This window comes from Spinacia oleracea, chromosome 1 (assembly GCF_020520425.1).
Source record: "Spinacia oleracea cultivar Varoflay chromosome 1, BTI_SOV_V1, whole genome shotgun sequence".
Taxonomy (NCBI): Eukaryota; Viridiplantae; Streptophyta; class Magnoliopsida; order Caryophyllales; family Amaranthaceae; genus Spinacia; species Spinacia oleracea.
The window spans coordinates 112,250,318-112,275,132 of NC_079487.1; the positions used below are offsets into that span (position 1 = coordinate 112,250,318).

The 24,815-nt window shown below is 34.8% G+C and overlaps 1 protein-coding gene across 1 annotated transcript; it reads left to right on the forward strand.

Moving 5' to 3' along the window:
* Nucleotides 1-11,492: 11,492 nt before the first annotated feature.
* On the forward strand, nt 11,493-16,867 carry LOC110785513 (uncharacterized). Its single transcript, XM_021989969.2, has 2 exons — nt 11,493-12,303; nt 15,978-16,867. The coding sequence occupies exons 1-2, from the start codon at nt 11,813-11,815 to the stop codon at nt 16,204-16,206; spliced, it is 720 nt and encodes a 239-aa protein (XP_021845661.1). The 5' UTR covers nt 11,493-11,812; the 3' UTR covers nt 16,207-16,867.
* The last annotated feature ends 7,948 nt before the right edge of the window (nt 16,868-24,815 follow it).

Below are 24,815 nucleotides of genomic sequence, written 5' to 3' on the forward strand. Positions count from 1 at the left end.
TAAGCATTCTCGACGTCCTTAGACATAACAGCTATGTCGTTGTAAAAAAAAAGGCATTTTGGAAACGAAGTGATTTTTTGTACAACTTTCGTCGTTCCTAAAAGTAGGTGTCTTGAAAAATCGCCAATAAATTGTCGATTTTACTTTAGTGAAACCACTATAGGAACGTTCAGAATCACTATGAGTTTCCAGTTTTGGTGTAACAAACTTTTGAATCTTGTAGTTTAGAAGTAATCATGAACATTAAATTAATCGTAGTCTGATAGCCATAATAATCATGTTAATTTCTTTCCTTTCCTTTCTTTTCTTTTCCTTTCAATTTCTCCCAACCAAATAAAACCTTAAAACAATCAATTCCTTTTAATTTTTCGTTTATAGTTTTCTAAACAACAGAAAACTAAAAACAGAAATGATATCTTGACCTTTGCGGCTTTGTGCTGAAATTAGAGAGTTGCTTTCTTGCTGACTTGAATCGTCGATTGAGAATTCTATTAAAACAAGCGTATTTTGAGAGTATTGACATTTTATACTTGCATTTTAGCCGAAAATCGATCGATAAAGTTTGAGGGGTTTTTTTCGGGGAAAGGGAAACACAGTGGGTTAATGGCATGCAAGATTTCCTACGCGATAGCCACAGGACGTTCAATTACCTACAAATAATGGGCCAACATACAATGCGGAATACTAGCAACAAAAGGCCCGTGATTGTCCCTCCGTTAAAGAACAAAGACCCAAAAAATAGTACTGTACTCTCATTCACAAAGTTAACAAGACCCACAATTCAGATTTCCATATCTAATCGCACTATCTTGACTCTTGAGATTGGGAATCTAAATCTTTTATGGGACAATTTGTGTTCCGTTTCTATGTCACGTCCTCTTATTGGTTGATATTTATATTTCTTTTATTTCTTACTATTCACACTGTTTTGACTTTTTGCACTATTCACATAATTTACTTTGAAACTATTTTATTTCTGTTACGGAGTATATGATAACAAATGTTCGTATATAATATTTTGTTGGATAATATTAATCTATAATTAGATAATTTTTATGGTTAAGGTGGTTAGCAATGCCGCTTAATCAAGAAGTTAGTTGTTTCTCCTCTTTTGTAATAAAGCTTGTATATAAGTTGATATTAGTGGTTAATAAGGTTTTGGGAGCTTATAATTTCAGATTAACAACTTCTCTCTATATTCCTCCCCTCAAAACTACTCTTCTTATCAGTTAACCACTTTTTATTTAAAATCAAATTGATGTAAACCAAGTAAACCAATGACGAGGAAGGGAAGATTTTAATCTTGTGATCAAATAGTTCTATTAATATTGCACTTCATATTCACACCATGCGAAGGAAACAAGGTTTGAAGGGCCTTATGGCCATTAAAATTGACTTTGAAAAGGCGTACGACAGGCTGCGTTGGTCGTTCATCCGAGACACCCTCCTACAGATGAACATCCCACTGCTCTTAATCAATGTTATTATGGAATGTGTGACAACGGCCTCACTCAAGGTCTTATGGAACGGGGAACCGTCTGAGAGCTTTAAACCGACTAGGGGGATTAGACAGGGAGACCCTCTCTCTCCCTACCTGTTTGTCATGTGTATGGAAAGGCTATACCAAACCATAGAAGATGCCATAGTAACGAAGAAATGGAAACCGATCCGAGCAAGTCGGGATGGACCTTTGTTATCTAACTTGTTTTTTGCGGACGATATCATTCTCTTTGCCGAAGCTTCTATCGAACAAGCCAATGTTATCCATGAATGCTTGGATAGATTTTGTAGAGCCTCGGGTCAAAAGATCAGTTTACCAAAATCTAGAGTTTATTACTCAAGAAACATTCCTACTGAGAGACAAGTAGAGATAAGCAATGCACTAGGTATGGAAAGCACGATGGACTTGGGCTTGTATTTGGGTATGCCAACCCTCACAAGCCGAGTTACGAGGGATACGTTCAGCCATATATGTGAGAAAATCGATCGTAGGCTGTCGGGTTGGAAAACGAAATATTTGTCGTTAGCAGGGCGTATCACATTAGCAAAATCAACCTTGACCTCAATGGCCTTCTACTCTATGCAATCGGCTAAGATTCCCCGTACGATCTGTGATGACATTGACAAAAAAAATCGCAAACTCATATGGGGAGGCAATGATGAAAAAAGAGGTGTCCACCTCCTTTCTTGGGAGGTACTGCAAAAACCGTTAGAAAATGGAGGGCTAGGAGTTCGATCGGCAAGACAAGCCAACGCAGCATTCTTGACTAAACTTGGCTGGAGGGTACTCACTGAACCCAACGCATTGTGGTCTAGAGTATTAAGATCAAAGTACTGTAGAGGTCGTTGTGATGTTGACATGTTCGAACCAAAAAAAGGGATGTCAAACGTTTGGTCTGGTATAACCGAGAACTCTAAACTCCTGGGAGAAGGGATGAAGACTGCCGTAGGAAATGGTACCAATACCCTTTTTTGGGACCATAAGTGGGCTACGAGTAAACCACTTAGTGAATTAGCCACTCAAAATATCCCTGGAGATACCCTTGGTGCCACTGTCGAGGAAATGTGGGAAAAACACCATGGTTGGAAGTGGAACATTTTTGCCCCATATTTGCCGTCGGACGTGCTGAAGCAAATACAAAGTTTTCAGTTAAAAGATGACCCTGATATTGGAGATTTGGTATACTGGCAAGGCAATTCAAAAGGCAAGTTTACCATCAAATCCGCGCTTAGCATAATGCGGAATGAGACAGACTCTACTGATGATGAGTGTTGGAATGTTGTTTGGAGTGCTCCAATACAACAGAGGGTTCGAGCCTTTCTGTGGCTTTCTTGCCATGATAGGCTTCTTGGAAATTTGAACAGGTATAGGCGTCACATGACTGATACCCCTAAGTGCTACATTTGCAATGCTGAAGAAGAGTCCACGCTCCACATCCTTCGGGACTGCCCAGCTGCTAAACTTGTGTGGAGAAGAATAGGCGGTCCTGCACACAAAGAAAGGTTTTTTCATGAAACTCTAAAACAGTGGATTACAATAAATCTTGCGGGTGTGGGTGCTTGCAATGAAGAGCTATGGGCTTCGTTTTTTGGAACCTCACTATGGTGGATATGGCGTTGGAGAAACGCTTTTGTGTTTGGTAGAGGAGCTGACATCCCGATGGATATAGGTGCTTTTATTCAAATTCGAGTTAATGAAACTAGGTGTTCTCTCAAAGAACTAGGGGAGGAGAATCATGGAAGCAAACTGCAAAAAATTCAGAAGTTTATAAAGTGGATCGCTCCCTGTGAGGGATGGTATGTACTCAATTGTGATGGAGCGGCAAAAGGAGCGCCTGGCCCCGCAGGAGGGGGCATGATCATCCGTGATAGTGGGGGAACGTTTGTGTCTGCTGCAGTGGCATTCTATGGGCATTGCTCGGCATTCAGAGCAGAGGTGTTAGCACTCACACAAGGCCTAGAACTAGCTCGTGATCTGATGATAACTCAGCTTGAGGTGCAAGTTGATAGTCTGACCTGTGTTCAAGCGATCAGCAGCAAGCACCCAAGCCAAGGGGAATGCATCCATGAGCTGAACTATTGTCGTACCATGCTAGGAAAAGAAGATTGGACTGTCAAATTAATTCATGTGTATAGAGAAGGAAATCGAGCCGCCGATTGGCTAGCCAACTCCGATGTCTCACAAGCCAATAACTTCATCATTCTAGATAACCCCCCTGTAGAACTTAATCGCATCATAGAAGAGGACATCCAAGGCGTAGCTTTACCTCGTCTTGCCCCTCCGTAACTAGTTTAGTGGTTAATTTTGTTTTGTCCTTTCAGTTTTTCTTTTCGTGTATTTCTTGAAGCTTTTCTTCTCTTATGAATAAAAAATAATACTACGTAGTTTTCCCCCTCTACTTAGGATAGAGTAATGCAGATAATAAATTTGAGTACAATGAGAAATTTCAAACCAAGTACATTTTTTAATTTGTGAACGCAACAATGTACGGCCTTTTGTTTACTATCTTTCAGCAAGTTATGTCATCTACATTTTATCTACTCTGTAATTGACATAGTAGTCTGACAGTTAATTAAATATTAGACGGTTCTACAAGAGGTTAGTTGAAAATGTAATACTCTAACAAAAAGTTTTGCACGCACAAGGTTTTATAACAAATTTAGTATACATGGGTGTAACTTTTACCCAATTTTGGTAACATTCAACATATTTTATTAACTTTTATTTCGTATACTATAAATTTCTTTTGTTGGATAAACACTTTAGAGGGTTACATAGTTACTTTTATACATTACTCCGTATTAGTGATTTTTAGGGGTAATTTTTATTATCACAAAAAATTTATCACTAACAAATACTCCACTTCGTAAATAACTTTTACATAATTACATTATAATGGGGTAACTAACATTTTACATTAACTTTTTACTCGTGATGCATACTATTTATTGTACACTGCTTTTAAATAAGAACTAGTTTTTGGGCCCGGGTGATGCCACGGGTTACTACATTAATGACATTCATATTTACTTATATTTTTTTTTGCAATGATAACATGAACACACGTAATAGCTTAGTGGTAAAGGCCTTATTGTTTAAACTTAAGGTCATGGGTTCAAATCTCATGAAACCATGTTTGATATTTTTTTTAATGTGTATGAAGATTACATTGAGCAAACCACCCATAAAAAGAGCGCCACGTGTCACATAAATTTTCTTTTAAACGCCTTTTAATATATATAGTATAGATTCGTGATATTTCAATCCTTATGCAGTAAATTAAGTGCTCCATATAATATATACTATAAAGAGTGTAGATATTGTATTACTCGTAAGACCGAAAAGACAAGTGCATCTCTAAAAATAAAAACGAAAGTGAGTATAAATGTATAAAGAAATTAAAGAAGCTCTCATAAATCACACCATTTTTAGGTGCATATTTATTCTGTTCCTTTTAACTTTTAGGAAAATTTGTAATTATTAATCCAATCTTTGCCCTGTTTTCTTTAATTAAGCCTATCTATGCGATATTTCTAAACAATCCAACCTTTATGACCCAACTACTATTATTAAGCCTGGATGACCGGTTACCTGCTACAAAGTCAAGGAAAATTTGTAATTATTAATCCAACCTTTGCCCGATTTTCTTTAATTAAGCCTACCTATGCGATATTTCTAAATAATCCAACCTTTATAACCCAACTACTATTATTAAGCCTAGATGACCGGTTACCTGCTACAAAGTCAACGTTTTTCAACCTAAAGTTGGTTTCCCTCCTAAAATATTGGACACGTCATCATCACTTGCCACCTAAACAAGGATTTTTTTTTCTTTTCAAAAAACCCTTAACCCTTCTCTTCTCTGTAACGTGTTTCAATTCCTCTTTCCTCCATTACTGCTGCTTCAACCACAATTGTACTGGTTCATGACATCATCAACGATTTTCTTGTGGAAATAGGTGACTTCACCCACGCGCATTCAAATTTCGTCTCCAAAATTGTACAATTGAAGGTGAACTTACGAACCTTAGCGTTTTTGTTCCTTTTTTGGTAAATTTTGAATTTTGGGCTTCCTTGATGGTCAGTTCGTAAAAACCCGAGCTGTTGCAATAATATAGTTTTTTTTATGTTGTGGGATGTTTGTTATTGTGGTCTTGTTGAAAATTTAGAAAGAAAAAAAAAACCTTGAATTTGAAAAAAATCCAGATCCAACAGGCAATTGCTTTACCCCAGCCATAGCAATTGCTGATTATTTTTGATGAACTTCGAATGGAGAGGTATGACCGTATGAGGGATCGACAATGGTGGAGAAGAGGTAGAAGAGAAATAATGGAGAGGAGTGCAGAGATGAAGCAGAAAATCGCAGAGGAGAGAGGAACGAAAATTAAAATAGCAATTAAAGAAAATAAGGGGAAAAAAAAATTATAATTATTATATGTCACGTAAGGGTGAATACCGCCTATAGCAGGTTAGTAACTTGTTAGGCTTAATAATAGTAGTTGGGTCATAAAGGTTGGATTATTTAGAGATATTGCATAGGTAGGCTTAATTAAAGAAAGTCGAGCAAAGATTGGATTAATAATTACAAATTTTCCTAACTTTTAAGGTATATGGGAATTTACTTGTGATGTCTTGGTGAGTTTCCTACCCGGCCATGAGGTGATGAGGGTATAGATGTATAGTGTGTTTTTTGCGTGTTTGGTTGAATGGGTGATGATGACTGATGGGAACACAATGCTATATTTATCCTATACCAAATTCTTGCGTATTATACTTTGCAAGACCACAATTAAGAAGTAGTCCGTATATTTTTTAATTCACTCTTGATTCGAGGAAGTAAAAATTCCGCTATGTTATATTTTTGTAAAAACATAACAGTAAAAAATTAAATGAAATGGTACATGTTTTAATTGGAATGGCCGGTACTTTGTTTTAAATGAAATGGTAAATGTTTTTATCGAAATGATACTCTGTTTAACGTCATAGTACTCTTTTTTTAATGAATGGTACTCTTTTTTAAAGAAATGGTGCATGTTTGGCGCTATGATGTGTTTGCTCACACATTACAGCATGCCGCATCTCCGCCCTCCTCTTGATTCTACATTTTTACCCCGTACTACTTTGTACTCCTTCCATTCCTTTTTGATCTTCCTGTTTCTATAAATGTCGTTCCTATTTGATCTTCCTGTTTCTATTTTTGGATATGACTTTTTACCATAAATTTCCCCACCATTCCTTATTTAATTCATTCACATTTCCCCATTCACCCACTCAACCCCACTTTTATGATTTTTTATTACTTTAATAAAAATATTTTATATCTCCTTCATTTCTTTATTACTTTTCCTCATTTATTTATTATTTTCTCTTACACCAAATCATTACTCTTACACTCAATCATTACAAGATTCCATTTTTTTATTTTCCACCCCAAACACCAAATAGGAAAATCATTTAGGAATGGAGGGAGTATTCAATAGGCAAAAGCAAAATTGATTGTACAGTGGTTGTGATTCCATGATCTTTTATGACAATATATATGACACTTTTTTAGAGACGACCTAAAACAACAAATAGAACAAATAAAAAGGGACAGAGAGAGTAACTTGTAAGGCTGTAAGTAGCAAATTATCACGTAAATAGGCTAGTGAAAGTCATTTATGAAATATTTGTGAAAAATATGCACTCCGTACTACATACTCCCTCTGTCCCTTAATACTCGCACCGTTTTGACTGGACACGCTTGCCAATGCACAACTTTGACCACCAATATCTTTAACTACATATTATAAAAACTTATAAAAATATTAATATTTTGAAAATATATATTAAGATGAAGCCAACAATATATTATATACTAACATTTATTTTTATATACTATTAATAAAATAGGGTCAAAGTGAATTATGTGAATAGTGTAAAAAGTCAAAACGGTGTGAGTATTAAGGGATAGAGGGAGTATTTGAAAGTGGCGTACTCCGTATCAAACACTTCGACTTCGTACAACTTTAACAATTAGCGTATTCGGAGTAATTTGTTTGAGGACATTAAAAAGCTTCCTATTTTATCAACCCCTTAAATAGAAGTACTAGATTTACATGTCAGCATGTTACTCATTTAAGTAGTCAAAATGCTGACATGGAGAAGCCTTAATGTCTAATGACGATTCTAACAAAGGAAATGTTTAAAAATTAAAATTCATAGTTGGAGTTGGAGTTGGAAGTTGGGAAGTCAATAATGTGTAACGTGTTGCTGGCATGGCATTGGCCAATTTGGCCATGGACCAAGTATGAATCCCTAATTTTAGTATTTAATGATCCATGTCGAATTGTCTATGCATGTGAATCAAATCTCTGTTTCATTGAATTATTGAGATGACAAAGTACGTCATACCACTCATATACAAAGAGTACAAACTTCTAAAGTATGCAAATCAATTTTTAAATATCCGAATCAAAACATGCAACGTATTATCGGTTTTGATATATATGGAGTACATTCCGGTGCTAATTATAAGCGTTAAATATATTTTGAAAACGGTACCAAGACTACCAACTTATGAAATGTCACATTCATCATGCGTTAATTATTTGCATCATAAAATACTACTATAGTTCTGATAAAACAATTATAACTACGAGTTTTGATTGTCATAATAACTACATGCACCATACTCTGTAATACAGAGTACGAAAATGATAAAGTTCGCAACATGCGACCTTTAAGCCGTGTCATAATGATGACATGACATGATTATGTGTCATGATTTAAATTTGAAACTAAAATGTTTAACTTATATAACCTATTATACATGTTACAAAAAAAGGTAGGAAAATCTTAATATTCTAATTTGTTTTCTTCTTTATATCGACTACCTTATTTACATACTTTTATAGTAAAAATATTGCATTCAGTAAAAAATATTATTGATGACACATACCTACGTGACGCCTATATGTATAAATTAAATTCCGGCACATAAGATTGCGACAACTAAATGCTGTCGCAACTTGCGACCTTTATCATCACCCTGCGGAATACAAGTATTCTGATCTATTTTAGTTGTCGCAACTTGTGACCTTTATCATCACCCTACGGAGTATAAGTATTTTGATCTACTGTACCCATTTATTGTCGCAACTCACCAGTCCCTACCCATAGAATATTCTCAACTAAACTTAGCAACCAATAACCAACGAAATCCTTAAAGGTTACGAAGTGGAAATATACTTAAGTTGCTTCAAAATTTCATGACATCACACATAAGATACGAAAATAGTGGATCAACCTATAACCACTAATGTACTCCCAAAGTCGCAATGCTATCAAAGCACTACTCATCACGTTAACGTAACTAGCCTCATTTTTCAAGCTCCTTAAATGTCAGTCTTGCCCTTTCTTTGACCATACTTTCATTCGAAGTATTAAAAAAACTTGGGTAGTTTTGACTTCTCACAATTTCCTCTTTTAAGTTTTATTTTTAATTTGTGTTATTATTAAAGGAGAAGGCGTGAAAATAGTGGGGTGTCAATCGTGTCATATAGACAATACAGTAATACACCGTGGTGCGTGACATGAGTAAATAAACAACGGTGCTAATAGTACTGCTAATCATACAATCCATGATAAAGACAAGAAAAGTGGTATGAAAGTACTCATTAACTATTCCTATAATTTACCAACAAGTTTGTATCACATGAGATACATTTACTTTTTGTCACAGTATTAACGTCATGTTTTATTTACTTTATTTTCACTTATTATAAGAAATACAGTACGGAGTATAAGTTTATAGATAAGTTAAGTTCAATAAAAGTAAGATTAACCAATTAATAACTTAAATAAATTCGTATATGTTTGCATAAGTTCTTACAAGTTCCGATGAATTTTGATAAAAGTAAAATCCGATGAGTAAAACGCACTCTAAATTGAGATAGAGAAAATATTATGAAAAATACGAACAGTTAGTACTTAAAAGAGATTATTTGAAACGGTAAACTAAGGAATAGAGCAATTATTTACGGACGAAAAAAGTATATGAAAAATCATGTTGATGATCTCAAATGGCCAAATGGCTTAATTTTATTAATATTAACTTCACCAGTGAAATATTGGAGTTGTGTTTTGTGTCATTTACCACTTCTAAGAAGAAAAAAAAAAGGGAGATTTAAAGTGTAATATTGATTAGGATTTTGTAAATGAAGTTTTAGCCTTTTTTCCCTTTTAGGTGAGTAAGTTTTGGTTTAACATGTAATTAAAGGCGCATCATTTGATACTTAAAACTTTAAGGTTCCAATTTTTGTTTTGTTTCTAATGCACTTCATATCTATCACATACTCTGATACTCCATATTCCACTCAAATATTTACGTATACAGTTGAAGGGGGTGTTGACAACGGTGGGAAATGTGTTCATTGTTATCAACCTTTGTCGTGAGCTAGTTGCTAAGACGGATTGAAATGTTGACTTAATTTACTGCTTAAAACAGATTGAAATATTGACTCAATTCACTGCTACTGAGTAATAGGAGACAAATTAATTGACTTGCAAGTAAATTAAGGTGTTGGTAAAGCAGATTCTGGTAATATTTTTCCCCTTCCTCCTTCGTAACTTAGTAGGATTAAGGAAGATGATTTAATAGGAGTGGCTCTTCCACGGTTTGTTATTACTTAATTTAGCTTATGTTTGACGGGTTTTCCTCCCATCAACACACAAAAGTATTCCGTTAAGAATTTTGATTTTTTTTTTTTTATTATTGAAACATAATTTCAAGGGTAATGTGGTAAAAATCCTTGGAATGAGCCGACTTGAATATTTGATGAATGACTTATCGACCGTCATCTACTTATCTGTATGATAACATATGATGGTCTAGAGAAGAAGTTAAGATGATGCGTATAAGCAGTGAAGTATTTAGAGAGAAATGGAAGATTACATGAGTTTAAGTGAAATGAAAGATGCATTATAGAGTACAATCTTTTATCAGGAAGTACAAATGTATACTCCGACTTTAGTTAAATTTGGCAAAAACTAAAAAAAACCAATTAGAATACGATAATTGGAGTGACTTTTTTTTTTTTGCAAGGTAAGATGAATAGTCCTATCGGATCGGAACTCCACACGGGTTAACCCGTCCGGGTTAGCAGGCTAGACACTTTGAGAGTGGGGGGAGTGATAATTGGAGTGACTTGAATTTTTTTTTTAATACACTAAACTAGCGTGAATTCTTCCCTCAAAAAAAAAAAAAAAACTAGCGTGAATTCCATTTAAAACATTAGCCGTTATAACCTGATCCAACTAAACTTAATATAAAATCGAACAAAAACCTAATTCGATTTCTTTAACTTTAACCAGCCTAACTAATTAAAATTACCAACGACATCTTAATTTAATGGTTAATACCAAAGACATGTATACGTAGATCTCAAATTCGAACACCCCATCCCCACTTATAATTTTTATTTTTTCTACTTTTTTTTGGGAAATGCCACTTATAATTTCTACTGTATTTATTACCCATATTACCATATAGCTATTCTAAAAGTAAATAAAAACTACTCCATCTGTTTCTTTTTGTTCTTTACGTTTTCCTTTTTGGTTGTTTCAAAATATTCTTAACATTTTCTTTTATATTATCACATAAATACTTTAATATTATATCAAATTTGTGTCTAATGATTATTTTAAACAAAAAAAATTTCATTTGGGCATTTAATCTCTCACATTTTTCTATTAGGACATTATATTTTTCTCATATTAGCAATATCAGAATTTTGATAAAGTAAACGTAAAAAAATAGAGGAATCTTAATACACATTAATTAGTCGTTAATAAATATACAAAAAGCCAAATGTAAAGAAAAAAAGAAATGGATACAGTAGTTGAAATTCACATGTCCAAAGAGTCACCGCGAAAATTAATTAAGATTAACTTGCTTGACCAATACGAGTATATGACCATCGATAGCCTCGTATCTTAGAGATGTTTTATAGTCTTTGTGGAGTAGTCCTGTTGTTGCCCGTAACAAATCAAACGCCCTTCTCCATTTTCTCTCTCCTCCGCCCTTCCTGGGGCACCTCAAAAGCAAACCAACAACACCAAAAACAGGCCTAAAACCTCCCCACCCCACCTTTTCTCTTCTCCTTCACCTACTCTTCAATGGAGTAGCAGAGACAACCCCACTTACAAGAACAAGGAGAAGCTATAAGGACAGAGAAACAGGCAAAACCCCACTTGTATAAATCTCACAATAATACCACACCCAGTTTTTTTTCAAGGCATTTTGATGACCTTTCATGAAAATTATCCCCAATGTCAACCATAATGCCAACCCATGTTGTTGATATTGAGCAAGGAATTAGTCGCCGGTGCTCCAACACTACCGTCGGCGAGGTTTCCGACGAGGAGAGTGTCCGTTGCTCCGATGGAGAAAGCAGCAGTAGCAGCAACAGCTCAGCTGAGTGTTGTACAAGGGTTGTTGGTGGAGTGGGTGAAAATGTTGGTAGTGGGAGGTTGACTGAGAAAAGGAGGTCGCCGTCGTCTTCTTCTTCGTGTTTATCGGAGTTTTCGGTGGAAGAGGTGGTGGATCTGGAGAGAGGTGGAGGCGGAGTGGCGGCTGTGGAGACGAAAACGGCGGTGCATTTGTCGAAAGTCGAGAGAGATTGTAGAATTTGCCACCTGAGTTTAGATGGGTCGAACCCTGAATCTGGTTTCCCAATTGAGTTGGGATGTTCTTGTAAAGAAGATTTAGCTGCTGCCCATAAACACTGCGCTGAAGCTTGGTTCAAAATTAGGGGTAACAAGTAAGTTACTTGATTATACTACTACTGCTAGTCTGCTACTACTTATTTGCTTTTAGTTTCTTAATTTATTTTGGATTTTACCTCATTTCTTACTTAATTGTAATTTATAAGCTTAATTAACTGTGTTTAGTTTGTTGATTTTCTTGCTTACACCTTCTGAATTTGACATGGATGTTGTGATTTTTTTTTGATTTTTAGCTTTAGTCTTGCTTGTTTTGGGGTTATGGAGTCAAAGAGTTTTGTTACTGTTCATGATAAATCAATGTGTTAATTGATGTTTAGGTGATAAATCATTAGTGCTTAGTCACCGAAATGCCAGATTACTTGGATTCTTGCCGGTTTCGCTTCGAAAATGGTCCTTGTATTTGGGTCATTTGTGAGTGGGTATGACTCATCTTGGATGCTTTATACTCTGGCTCATTGGGAGATTTGATTAGGTAATCCATAAAAGAAAGCTTGTATTCTATGAAAGGTATATTGGTGCACTAAGAAATAAGAATTGACACATTTTTGTGTATTGGATAAAAGAAGGGAAAATCTGTTATAAACAAAGTAAAGTTGGTACAAAAATGAATGAGGGAATCAAGTTATAAATAAAGCAAAAGGTGAGGACCATGGGGTACTCTGCTTGTTTATCTAATTTATTAGATTCTCAACTTAAGCTCATTACGTATAACTGAAGTTTTCTTTATTAAAATTTTCTGTATCAAATGTCGGCAACTTCCTTTTTAGTTAATTATTTATTGAGATGTTTTAGTCATATAGTGATTTAGCAACTGCATCTGTAACATGTGAATAATTTGCTGACTTTTCTGAGTAGCTGTTGTGCTGAAGGTGGTTGTTATTAATTCCTGTCATGTGAAACATGAAGGGGAGAAAATACCAATGTCTACTTAATCCTATGGCCTGCTTGGATTCTCCGGCTTTTAGTTATTATTATTAATTGTAGTTCATATCGAAATGACACCCAGTTATGGAAATTGGCAAGTGGATAATTGTGAATTCAATCCCATTAAGAATATCCTTCTTTCCCATGCGCCTTTTAATATTTTTTCGGTGAGCAAATGACACTGGCAGAAGAGATTCTATGTTATTTGCATAAACGATTTATTGATATATATCTTTTTTGGTGCGAATTTATTGATATTTTTAGCTATAACATATGTGTTGAAGAATCTAGCATCCTCTCACATTGACATTTGACAGTTGATTTGTTGTTACTTATTGGACATTTCCATGCTGTCATATTCTTGAATATGTGGCTGATTTGACAATTTTGGTAATATTTCATGTCTAAGAGGAGGGAGTTCAAAATTAATACGAGTTGAGTTTAAATACAGATTGTTAAGTTACATGTCAGCATTTTGACTAATTAATATGAGTTGAGTACTGTTTTTGTGTAAAACTTTCTAGATAATGTTGTATTCGTGTTTTCTATTTTTTCTGATTTGATCTGGGTTTCGAGGTGTGTAATTGAAGTGAAAGGGGTCACTAAATAAGAGCAGAAGATGATACAAGTATGTGTTTTAGACTTATTTAGGGCCTAGTTTGTTCTGTTTCAAGGCGTACTATATAAATTTCCTTGTTCGAACCTGGACTCACACTGTAATATGTATTCCTTAAGAGTTAAAATCATTTAAACTCTCTCCTTTTTCTGGTGGACGTAGCTAACACATTGTTCGTGAATCAGCCCAACCACGTTAAATCTGTGAATTCGTGTTTGTTGATTTCTTTAACCTTTCTCATGTCTTTTGTAACAGTATGTCTTATATGTGATGTTATTGCAACACCCCAAGATTGTATCCCACCAAGTCATTGAATCAGCCCTGCTCAAGTAGTCGAGTTTGATAGTGGCTAGATGCTTTAGAACATTGACAAGTTGTGCAATGAACTTCAACTGTTAATAAGTACTCAAGGATGCCGTATAAATAGCGTCAAGTAGGTTTGAACACTAAAAAGCATAGTTGGCTTTTGCAGTGTATCGTTGTCTAAAACTGAAAGCTTTTGTTGGCTGGTTCCTTTTTCAGACTCCGTAAAGCAGGGTTTGTCAAGTTCTTTGCTGTTCGTTCCACTCATATATAACTCTTGTTTGATCAATACAATAATCCAAATGCTTTTTCTTTTTCTTTGAGTATTCAATGACTCAAAGTTCTTATGGTTTTGCTTCTCTTATTTTAATAACTATTCAATTCTCAACTTATTACCTTCTTTTTCTTTTTGAGGTGGTTTAATTGTATTCCTCATTTCATCATCTAGTCATTTCCTGTAAAATTTCCAGCATTCTTAATTGGCAAGTTGTACGTAGAACCCCTACCTTGTTTCCTTAAGCGGGTTTGCATGTAAGGATGGAACCGGTCTGGTTTTGAGGAGTGTGCTTTTGGTCTACTGTAAAGTGTCTCTTGTTGTGTACTGTTGAACATTTAGAGGCTCGGTATAGGTATCTTGGAACAGAATAAAGAGTTGTACTTCGTATTTACTTACTAAGTTGCATGATTTTCTTATGTGGATGATGGATCTGCAAATGGACTTGTGACATGCCATTGAGCTTCTTTGCTCCATATGTGCATCTGTGTTGCTAGCAGGTTCTTTTCACTTTGTATAATCTCACTCCGTTACTCTGCAGCTAGAAGTATTTATTTGTATATGTCAATGTGGTTCTTATTTTATTTTATTTTTATTTTGGCCACTCGCTTTTGTTAATGCAATAAGCCAATAACTAAGTTTGCTAAGATGGTTGGCAATGGCATATCCGCAGGATATGGTATTTGGGGAGTTCAGAACCAGTGAGTGTGTATATAATGGAGGATTTTAGTATATTTAAGATGTCATTCGTTATAAAATAAAAGCATGTCACGAGAAATCTAAGTTGACATTTATAATTTTGAACTGTCTGTGGGATACTGGTTTTGAAGATTTTTCCATTTGTGGTTTACTCTTAATGTCTTTGGATGAATATATTAGAACTTAAAGCAGTATCTATGCGTTGATTTATAATGCTCCAAAGTTCGAAGTGTTAGATGTGTTATATTGATCTTTATTTATAAAACCTACTGTATATTGTTATTCAGTCCAACCTATAGCAGGGGAGGGTAAAAGGAGGAAATAATACAATTTATGTCTGGATTTACTGTTTGCCACTTTGCCATGTATTGGGATACACTTGAATGCCTCAAAGTCTAGTGATTTTCGGTTTTCTGAAGATAGAATAACATGTGCTGAACTAAAATCTACTTCCTCTAGGACCCCAGCGTGTTAATAATCCTAGCATCCCATTCATTTACACTCCGTACTTCATGATACTACTACTTGTTCTCACGCAAATAAAAAAGAAAGGAAAGAGTCGAGGGGATGTGTGGGCCGAATTCTATATGGATTCAAGGCAGCATATTGCTCCATCTGGGTATAGATCTCTAAAATTTTGATATCTATGGAGTTTTCCTTTTTTCAGTAGGAGCTTAATGTATGCAGAATTGCACCTTTGATAAAATGTCTGGGTTACATTTCCTTTGTATTTCAAAGATGTTAGATATAATGTGCCTATTTAGTTTTTGTTATGTTTTCTCTCGTCCCATTCTAAAAAAGTTCAATATCATTGAGAAAGTACTGTATTGAAATCAAGTTTGGAATAATAAATCTCAGTCATTAAATCCTTTATTTGGCTTGAATTGGTACAGAACCTGCGAGATATGTGGTTCAACAGCTCGCAATGTGGTAGGTGTAAATGAAGTAGAGCTAATGGAGCAATGGAATGAGGCTAACGATCCTGCGCCCACGGTTGCTCCACCCCATCAACCTGAGACTCGGCATTTCTGGCAAGGGCATAGGTTTCTGAATTTCCTGCTGGCCTGTATGGTCTTTGCCTTTGTCATCTCTTGGCTCTTTCACTTCAATGTCCCTTCTTAAGATTCCTGTACAGAACCGTGGCAAGTTGTTGTAATTTTCAAGAAAAAAAAGACAGAAGCGTATCTGCAAAAAAGCTCCATCAGCAAAAATGCAGGTATCCTTCTTTGTAGTCCACTTTCATTAGGCAATGTTTGTTTATAGTACGTATTAGATTAGCCCCAAGAGCTGTTTAGCGAACAGCTTCGTTTCATGTCATGTTGTACTAATTATGCAATTCATCTCGAGGACAATTAAGGAATTTGTCTGTTTAAGATTCGAGTCCATCGTTTGCATTCACTGGAAAGAACCCCCAACTGTATAACAAAGTTTTTAAAGAGGAGGAAAGAGATCTTCCTACTTCCCAGTAATGTATTACTGTTTGCGATGGAAATTGAGTTTCTATCCAGAAGCTAATTAGGTTTTGCTAGCTTTCTTTCTTTTATTGTGATACGGAAAAGTAGAAAAAGTGTGTCTGTTGAAGAGACTCGGTTGCATCTGCTTTATTGCTGTAAAAGAGGATTATGCTGTTTTTTTAGGATTAAGTTTGTTTTACATGTAATTCTTCAAAGGCTAAGGCTACAATGTGACACAATTAAGCCGAGGATGTCTTGATAAACTGTATGAATTGACTAAAGGGCCTTTGCTTATCTGTTGTTAATGCAATGTGGATTATGGGTGTAAATGGTGTCATTAATTCATAATTTCAAAGGTAATGGGCCCTACTTATATTACTTATAAGCATCATCTATCTATCTATCTATCTATCGTAAATTTTTGGCTATACCCGGGTACAGCCAGCTTGGCTGTACCCCCATCCAAAACGATAGATATCTATCTGTATTTTTAAGTGCTTTAAACTGGAAAGTCAAAAGTTGGACATTCAACTGGGTTGGGTTAGACTTTAGACTTTAGACTAGAGACTAGTTTGTGCTCCCTTAATTTCCCATGATAGATTGTAGATTTGTGTGGATGTCAAGGTAAAGTTAGTCTTCACTCTTCAGGTGTTGTGCCCAGAACTTGAGATCAGATTTTTATTTTGGGCTCCTTTTCATCCTGGCCCTAGGCGTCTGCACCCTCGCCTACCCCTTAGGGTTGGGGCTGTGTACAAACTATTCCTATTAAGAATGATTATAGTATAGTTTTGTTTGGTGGTTAGAGGATTGACAAAAAATTAGAGGTTTGACCAATTCAAATCCTCTAATTTAGGTATTTGGAAATAAGAGGATTAAAAGAGGATTGGGATGAAACCCTAATTTCAAAAATGTTGCTCCATTGAGCTTTTTCAATTAGAAGATTGTATTAGGTAATATAAAAAAGACGACTTAGTCCTCAAGTTTGCAAAAATTACACCCATATCAATCATGCCCACACATTTATTATTGGATTCACTGATTTGCAATAGCTTAATCAAATAATTACAATGAAGGTAACAACCCTTGCAACAAAATAGAAGATGAAACTAAACAATGATAGAACAATAGAAAATGTCAAAAATATTTGAGATCGACTCGAATTTTTAAACATCTTGATCGTCCAATGAACCTTCTATTACCGCTTAATAAGTCCTTATATTTCTTAAACTTATCTTATCTGAGTTTAACAACCTTGTTAGATGAATCATGAATGATTTGTAGTGCCCAGCTTATTTTGACTTATTACTGCCAACAAATTAATGTGTAGATAAATTCAAATAAGTTCAGATATATTAGACAAAATGCTTTTAGAGTGACTTTAGATAAATTAAATAAGTGATTTTTAGGGGGGGGGGGGGGGAATTATGCACAAAATTATAACACGGTGCTTACCTTTTCTTTATTCACTTTAATACTTAACTTTACTACTTTGCTTACCTTTTATTTTTATATTTTTTAACTAGACATTTATTTCTTAAATAGATGATGTATAATATAATTTATTACTATATACTAAAAGAGACACCAGGAATGACACGTGTCATTTTCTGGTGCGATTTTTTCCCGCCAAAATGTTTTATATATTTTTTTACTTTAAAATAAATAAATTACATTACGTTTTTTTAGGAAACTAAGATAAAAATATATTTTAATTACCATAGATGTGTAATGCAAAATATATTATTGGAGGAAAGCTAAATCAATATTATTTTTTCCTTTATGATATAATTTTATTTATGTATTATTATAACTTTTTAATCTGATAAGAAATATAAAAAATATTGATAAATGAACTTCTAATGTTAGTCTACTATTAATAATATAATACATGGTAACTGGTAAGTAAGAATGTTAATTAAAATAATAATACATGGTAAGTAGACTAACATATAAGTTTATTTATCAAGATTTTACTCAATTCAAAATATGTTGTATTTGACTAACTCGGTTATGCTCGGGTCTTTTCGAAAATTAATCTTGAGTCATTCGGGTTTGTTTTACGTTGTTAAATCCTTCTACATACAAGTAAACAACTATAATTTTTAACTTTGTATAGTAATATGCAAATTTAGTTTATTTGAATTTTTTTTACACAACTTTGAATTTATACTTTTTCATATATCCTTTTTACTTTCATGTTTTCTTAATATCACAAGTCTTTTAATTACTATTATAAATTGTTTTAGTAGTAGCCGTGCGTTGCACGGGCCCTAAACTAGTAATGGAAAAAAATTGAGTTTCTTATAAGAATGTAATGTAAACTTTTTTTTTTTTCCTCTTAGTTATTCCTATTTTGCAAATTAGACATTTAATAATTCAATTTCTTAAAAATTGTTAGTGGACAAATTTTCAATTTTATATAAATGTTGTTTAATTATATTCATGTTAGTACATTTTATTCTGATAAAAATCTAACCATACGTATCTATATATTTAGCAATTACTACTTCTCTATAATGAAATCACAAACTTTTCAGAAAGGCCGATCTACGATAATATATTGTGTGGCGGCTTAAAAGAGGAAGGTTATCCGCACCTGTTATGTTCTTTTAGTTACCCTTATTGATGTTATAAGTTTTCTTTATTGTAGTTATAAGTTACCTTATTTTCAAGGCTATCAACTCAAATGGTAGAGCAATGTACAATATTGTACATGGTGTGGGGTGAAGCTCCACGTAGCCAGTAATATTACATTTGTGTATTGATGTATATTTTCATTTGTGGTGTTGTATTGGTCATAGTTATAACTTGGACAAGCATATCAATTTTGATTAGAGTCACTTCATTGTTTATTGTTAAGGTCGCGTTTTTCAATGGTTAGGGTCACATTTATCCTAGAGTAAGGTAACTTTAGTCCTCGAATAAGGTCACTTATATCTTTTATCTGATTCACTTTTATATTTGGATGTACAATAAAATACCGTAGATCGGGGGCACACAAAAGTTTTGTAATTAAATAAGTTAATGTCCTTATTGGTAATTTTACACAATCAAACAACTATATATCAGTTATTTACCAAACACTTTTACATGACCAACTAATACAATCAACTAGTCAAACAAGCTAATATCAACAGCTAGTCAAATCTGCTAATACAATCCGCTATATTTAACAGCTAACCGCTATTTGCCAAACAGTGCCTATATTTTAAAGTGAGACTTTTTTGTTTAATTTGGAACCTAAAAAGGTAGCAAAGGTTTGTTGTTGTGATCTTATGCCTTTGATTGTTTTTGTTATCCATTTTTTCTTAATAAAATCAGCCCTTTACTTGAATGTGTGCCTGTTGATTTTAAAACATCCATACTCAAGATCATAATTATTGTACTTCTTGTAACGTAAGGTAGTGCCTTTAATTCATGGGATGACTTTCTTAATTAAAAGAGAGAGTTAAATTGCAGTTGCAAGAATTGTAAGTTGTAAGGAGTCGGTTAGAGTCAATTTCCATTTCTAAGACACTAATTACTTCTTAATGAAGAAATGAGGTGAAGGATAATGAATTAATGATCATATTCATCCATTATCCAAACTCAACGTTGACTATTTAAATACCACGAATGTAGTACTTCGGGAGTTATGGCACGAAACATGAATAAGGAAATGATTATCTCCTTGATTGTATTCTTAAGTGAAGCTTTTATATTTGTATACATATTTATTATATTGTATCTTCTTATTTAGGAAATTATTGACTTTATAATATTTTTTTTTGGTGTTAGCACCTGGTTCACCCTTAGGGGTCAATCCGGATTCGGGGCGAGTTCTGGGTGGTTAGGTTCCAGTCCCCTCCCAATTGTTGTTGCGGGGGATCGAACACGGGTTCTCCCTACCAAGTTCAGTCTCAATCACAACTGAATCAACAAGCCATTGGTACTTTATAATATTCTTAAACGTGTATAAATACTCCATACTAACATTAATATAATCAAGTTTTTCTCATAACTCTATCAGAATGTGATATAATCCTACTTCGTGCAACTTATGCCCTAACCCCGAAGACCACATTAGTCTAGATGCGATGAGACCACATTAGTTCAAATGCGATGAATTACTCTTCAACTCATACAAAATCAATTTTAAATGTTTAAAGGGTAAACCTAAATTCTGCGTTTACTTCAATTCATTAATCCAACTCATTGGCTTTGGACCAAAACGTGAAGAAAAGATTAACGAATTCATCTCCCCTTGATAATAAGATAAATAATAGATTATTAAATAAATAAATCTTCATAACAATAATTTTATTTAGCTATGAATTTAATTGGCCTTTAATTAGAAATTCATTTTGATGAATCAGAGGTTGATACAGCAGCCAACTGAAAGGTAGGTGATCAGAAATGAGGATTTAGATACACACGGACAAATAGCAAATCAGAATATGTGATGCGAACACTAATTATAGTATTATTATAGTGTGCGCAAACTGTAATTCAAGATTTATTTCAAGATATTATTCGCAATATTATTATTTGCGGACTTGCTGTTAAGTGTTAAGTGCTAGCCCACGTTTATATCTAAGATTTTGGGCACAGCACTTTGAATCTACCTAGCTTAGAGAGTTAGAGGCCTAATTAGACTCAGACAAATACAAGACAAATTCTTACTAGCTGTCCAACTACTTTAGGATCCCCATATCAATACTTCAGATAGATTTTTGTTCCGACTAATATACACTCACTTTCGGACAGAATTAGTTGTCACGTTGTCTAACCTTCATACTCCCTCCGTCCCAAAATTGTCTTCCTGCTTTCCTAAACGAGCGTCCCAAAATTATCTTCCCGTTTCTAATTTTGGCTACTAAAGTCCCCACTTTCTCATGTAAAACCTTAAGCCGTGACATAATTTTATGAAATTGTCATCTTTATTACGGAGTACTTAGTGGTTTTTATTTGGAATTATGATAAGATAGACCTAATGCAACCTGACCCGGAAAATCACGTGTTCGGGAAGAATTTTAGGCTAGTTTTTTTTTTCTTCTTATTCTGCAGTGGCCACATTTTAAAAAATTTGGATAGTTTTGGACATCTGAAAACTAAAATTTTAGTTATAAATTTGATTTGGATCGAATTTTGCCAAAATGATCGGATGAAACATTTTGGTTTGGCCTTATTGAACCTATAGATGATTGTGGGCCGGCCCAAGGCCCAACCCGACACGATGTGGAAATAGTCCGGCCCACACGGACACGTAAAAAGCACGGTCCAACATGAGCAGGAAGTTGTGGGTTGGGCCTGGGCCGCAACTTTTTTTGGGGAAAAGTACGACAAGGCCAGCACGACTCGGCCCGACACGATGAAACACGCTAAAGTTAGCAAAATTATGCTTAGGCAAGACGGCTCGTCCCTGCTCGGCACGAGGGCCGTAGTCCTCGGCCCAATTTTGAAATTTTTGGTCCGACATGTCCCGTCCCGATACAGAGTGGCTTTGCGTGGGTCGGGCATGTTTAGGGCCACGACACGTGGGCTCGGCTCGAAACCCGACCCACAACCGTATTTACCTAAATTCGACCGAACTCGCAATTTGCTCATGTTTATGATAACGGGTTAAAATGAGCACAATGTTAGGCCCGACCCAGAATATTGAGATTTTTTTTTGACCCGGCCTAAACCTGATCGAGCTCGTCGTTTGCTCATGTTTGTAATAACTGATAAGGGTTCAAAGTGGATATGTTAGTAAAATCAAAGGCGACCGTCATGCTATATTCAAACATAAAATGTGGCAATAATTTGAGACGGAACAATGAAATGGTAAAGGTGTTCATTGTTGAATGACCTTGGCCTAGTTGCAACCAATTGTCTGTTGGTTCAGTTGTGATTGAGGCTGAACTTGGTAGGGAGTACCCCGTGTTATCCCCACAACAACAATTGGGAGGGGATTGAAACCTAACCAATCAGAACTCGTCCCGAATCCGGATTAGCCTTAAAGGTGAACTGGATGGCACACCAAAAAAAAAAAATTAAAAAATAAATAAATAAATAAACCTTGGCCTAGTTGCCTTTAGGTAAGCTAGCTATGTCACCAGAAAAACCTAAAGCAAAAGACTCGATCCAATTCTGCAAACTCGATGCGATAAGTTACCAAACGAAGACGGTGATAGAGAAACAAGTAAGTAGTACAACATGGAGTACGCAAAACAGGCCAAATCATAATCAGTTCTTACTTAAGAAATTAGTTTAAGTTATTAATTAATTAAAGTTTTGTTCTTAAATTTTTGGTATAATTGACTTGTAGGAAAGAGACATCTTAAATCTACATGGTCTCCTACTTTGTGTGTCGCCCTCATCAGAAGAGGAATATTTAAGGGGACAAATTATGCTTGGTTTTTTTCTCCTTAGAGAACGTGCCTTGCATGATTGCCAATTTGGCACTAGGTCTCATCAACTAATTAGTCTCTCACTAGGTCTTAATCAATGCATTTCATCACATATCATAGGCTTAATTGGATTAATTAACAACATCAACTCCTGTAATCACCCAATAACTAATTACTTCAAATGATGTTATACATGTCTCGATCGTTTGTTCCAGAAATAAAGTAACAATCTTATTTCATCACAACATCGACCTTAGAAAATATATCACTCAGTTGATCAGATCAGAACACCTTCTTAAAATTATAGCTAGTATTTGACGGTTTAATGTAATTTATTTTATATTTTACTCCATCTTAAATGAACCGCCTTTTCATTACAAAGGGCCGGTCCGACCCATCATCATCCTTTAATTAAGATTAAGATAATGATATATTTAGAACAGGAGGCACCGGAAGGAAAAGGACATAGTCTGAAAGAGTTTTGTCGTGAAGCAGCATGTTCAATTGATATAAAATGGGAAGGAAGGCGGCCACATGTTTAGGCACCCTCCAGCAAGCATGGGTAGCCGACACATAATTGCTTAATTGCACCTTAATCTCTCTCTCTCTCTCCTATCTCTTGGGTGTTACACTTGCCACCCCTTAAGTTTAAGGATACACCTTTAATTAGAAAGTTTCAAGGTGCTCTTTGTTATGTCTTTCAGAGACAGCGACAAAATCTATGGATTTCCAAGTTTTATATATCAAAACTTGATTCCTTTCATAACAATGCCCAACACATTGAATGTAGATTCTATTTTCTGTTACAACATTTTTCTCGACCATTATCTTCATTTGGACAAGATTTGCTTATTGCTAATTCAAGCTTCATTTTCTTAATTCTTTTTATTCCACACCAATGTGATTATAAGAAAATTGCTTTGTGGATTAAGGCATGTTTTCTTGATCTTATCCACTTGAAACATATAGAATGCCTTAAGCAAAATTAAGGTATACATCAAGAAACAATTAGATAACAACTTCTTTGAAATAAGTTACGTACACAACCTACACCTTCGTGCAGTGCCTCATGTGAAATCATATGTGTATTGCTCATGCTCACGTTGTGTTTGTCATTATATTATTTGTGCATGTTAGGCTCAATGCCATTTGTTAACCGCGTGAAAGATTTGTCTATACAACATACGGAGTATTTGACTAGATTTGCACCTAAGATAAAAGGTATTCTACTTACGATCCCAAAAGATTCAAATTAAAGAAATATTCGATGTAAAATCTTCCATATGATTAATCAAACTATTGCAGCTTTTTAATTAGCTACTCACAAGTAGACCTGGTTATTGGACAGGGTAGTCCAATAGATATAGGGTTAGAGTCAAGTTTATAGGGCTTTTATTGGGCAGGGCTCTTATTGGACATGGCCTTTATTGGACAGGGTCATTATAGGGTCAAACTTATACTACAATTATTTTGAAAATTAAAATAGTAATGATACAAAAAATTACGTGTATAGCTTCGTATTTACTTGTACTTGCACATGGCTCTTTTGTTTTTCATTTTTCATTGCTCGTTTATTGACCCGCCCACTAATGACCCGCTATTGACCCGCGACCCGCTTTTGACCCGCCCATTATCGACCCGCTAAAAATGACCCTTTCAATACCCGACCCTCTTTTGACCCGCACCGACCCTGACCCGCCCCGCCCGATAACCACGTCTACTCACAAGCGATCTCCATTTTGTAAATAAATCGAGGCCATAAAATAAAAATAAAAAGAAATATTGAAATGGATCCAAGTATCCAACTAGTACTCTTTCATAATATTTAGACAGTGTGAAATTTTTGACAGAGTGGAGGTTGATTATGTGAACTCTTTGACTAATTAGCAAACGAAAAACATTAACC

Coding starts and splice junctions, on each gene's coding strand:
- LOC110785513 (XM_021989969.2), top strand. CDS start 11,813: ATGTCAACCATAATGCCAACCCATGTTGTTGATATTGAGCAAGGAATT. Junction 12,304..15,977: donor TTCAAAATTAGGGGTAACAA/GTAAGTTACTTG, acceptor GAATTGGTACAG/AACCTGCGAGATATGTGGTT.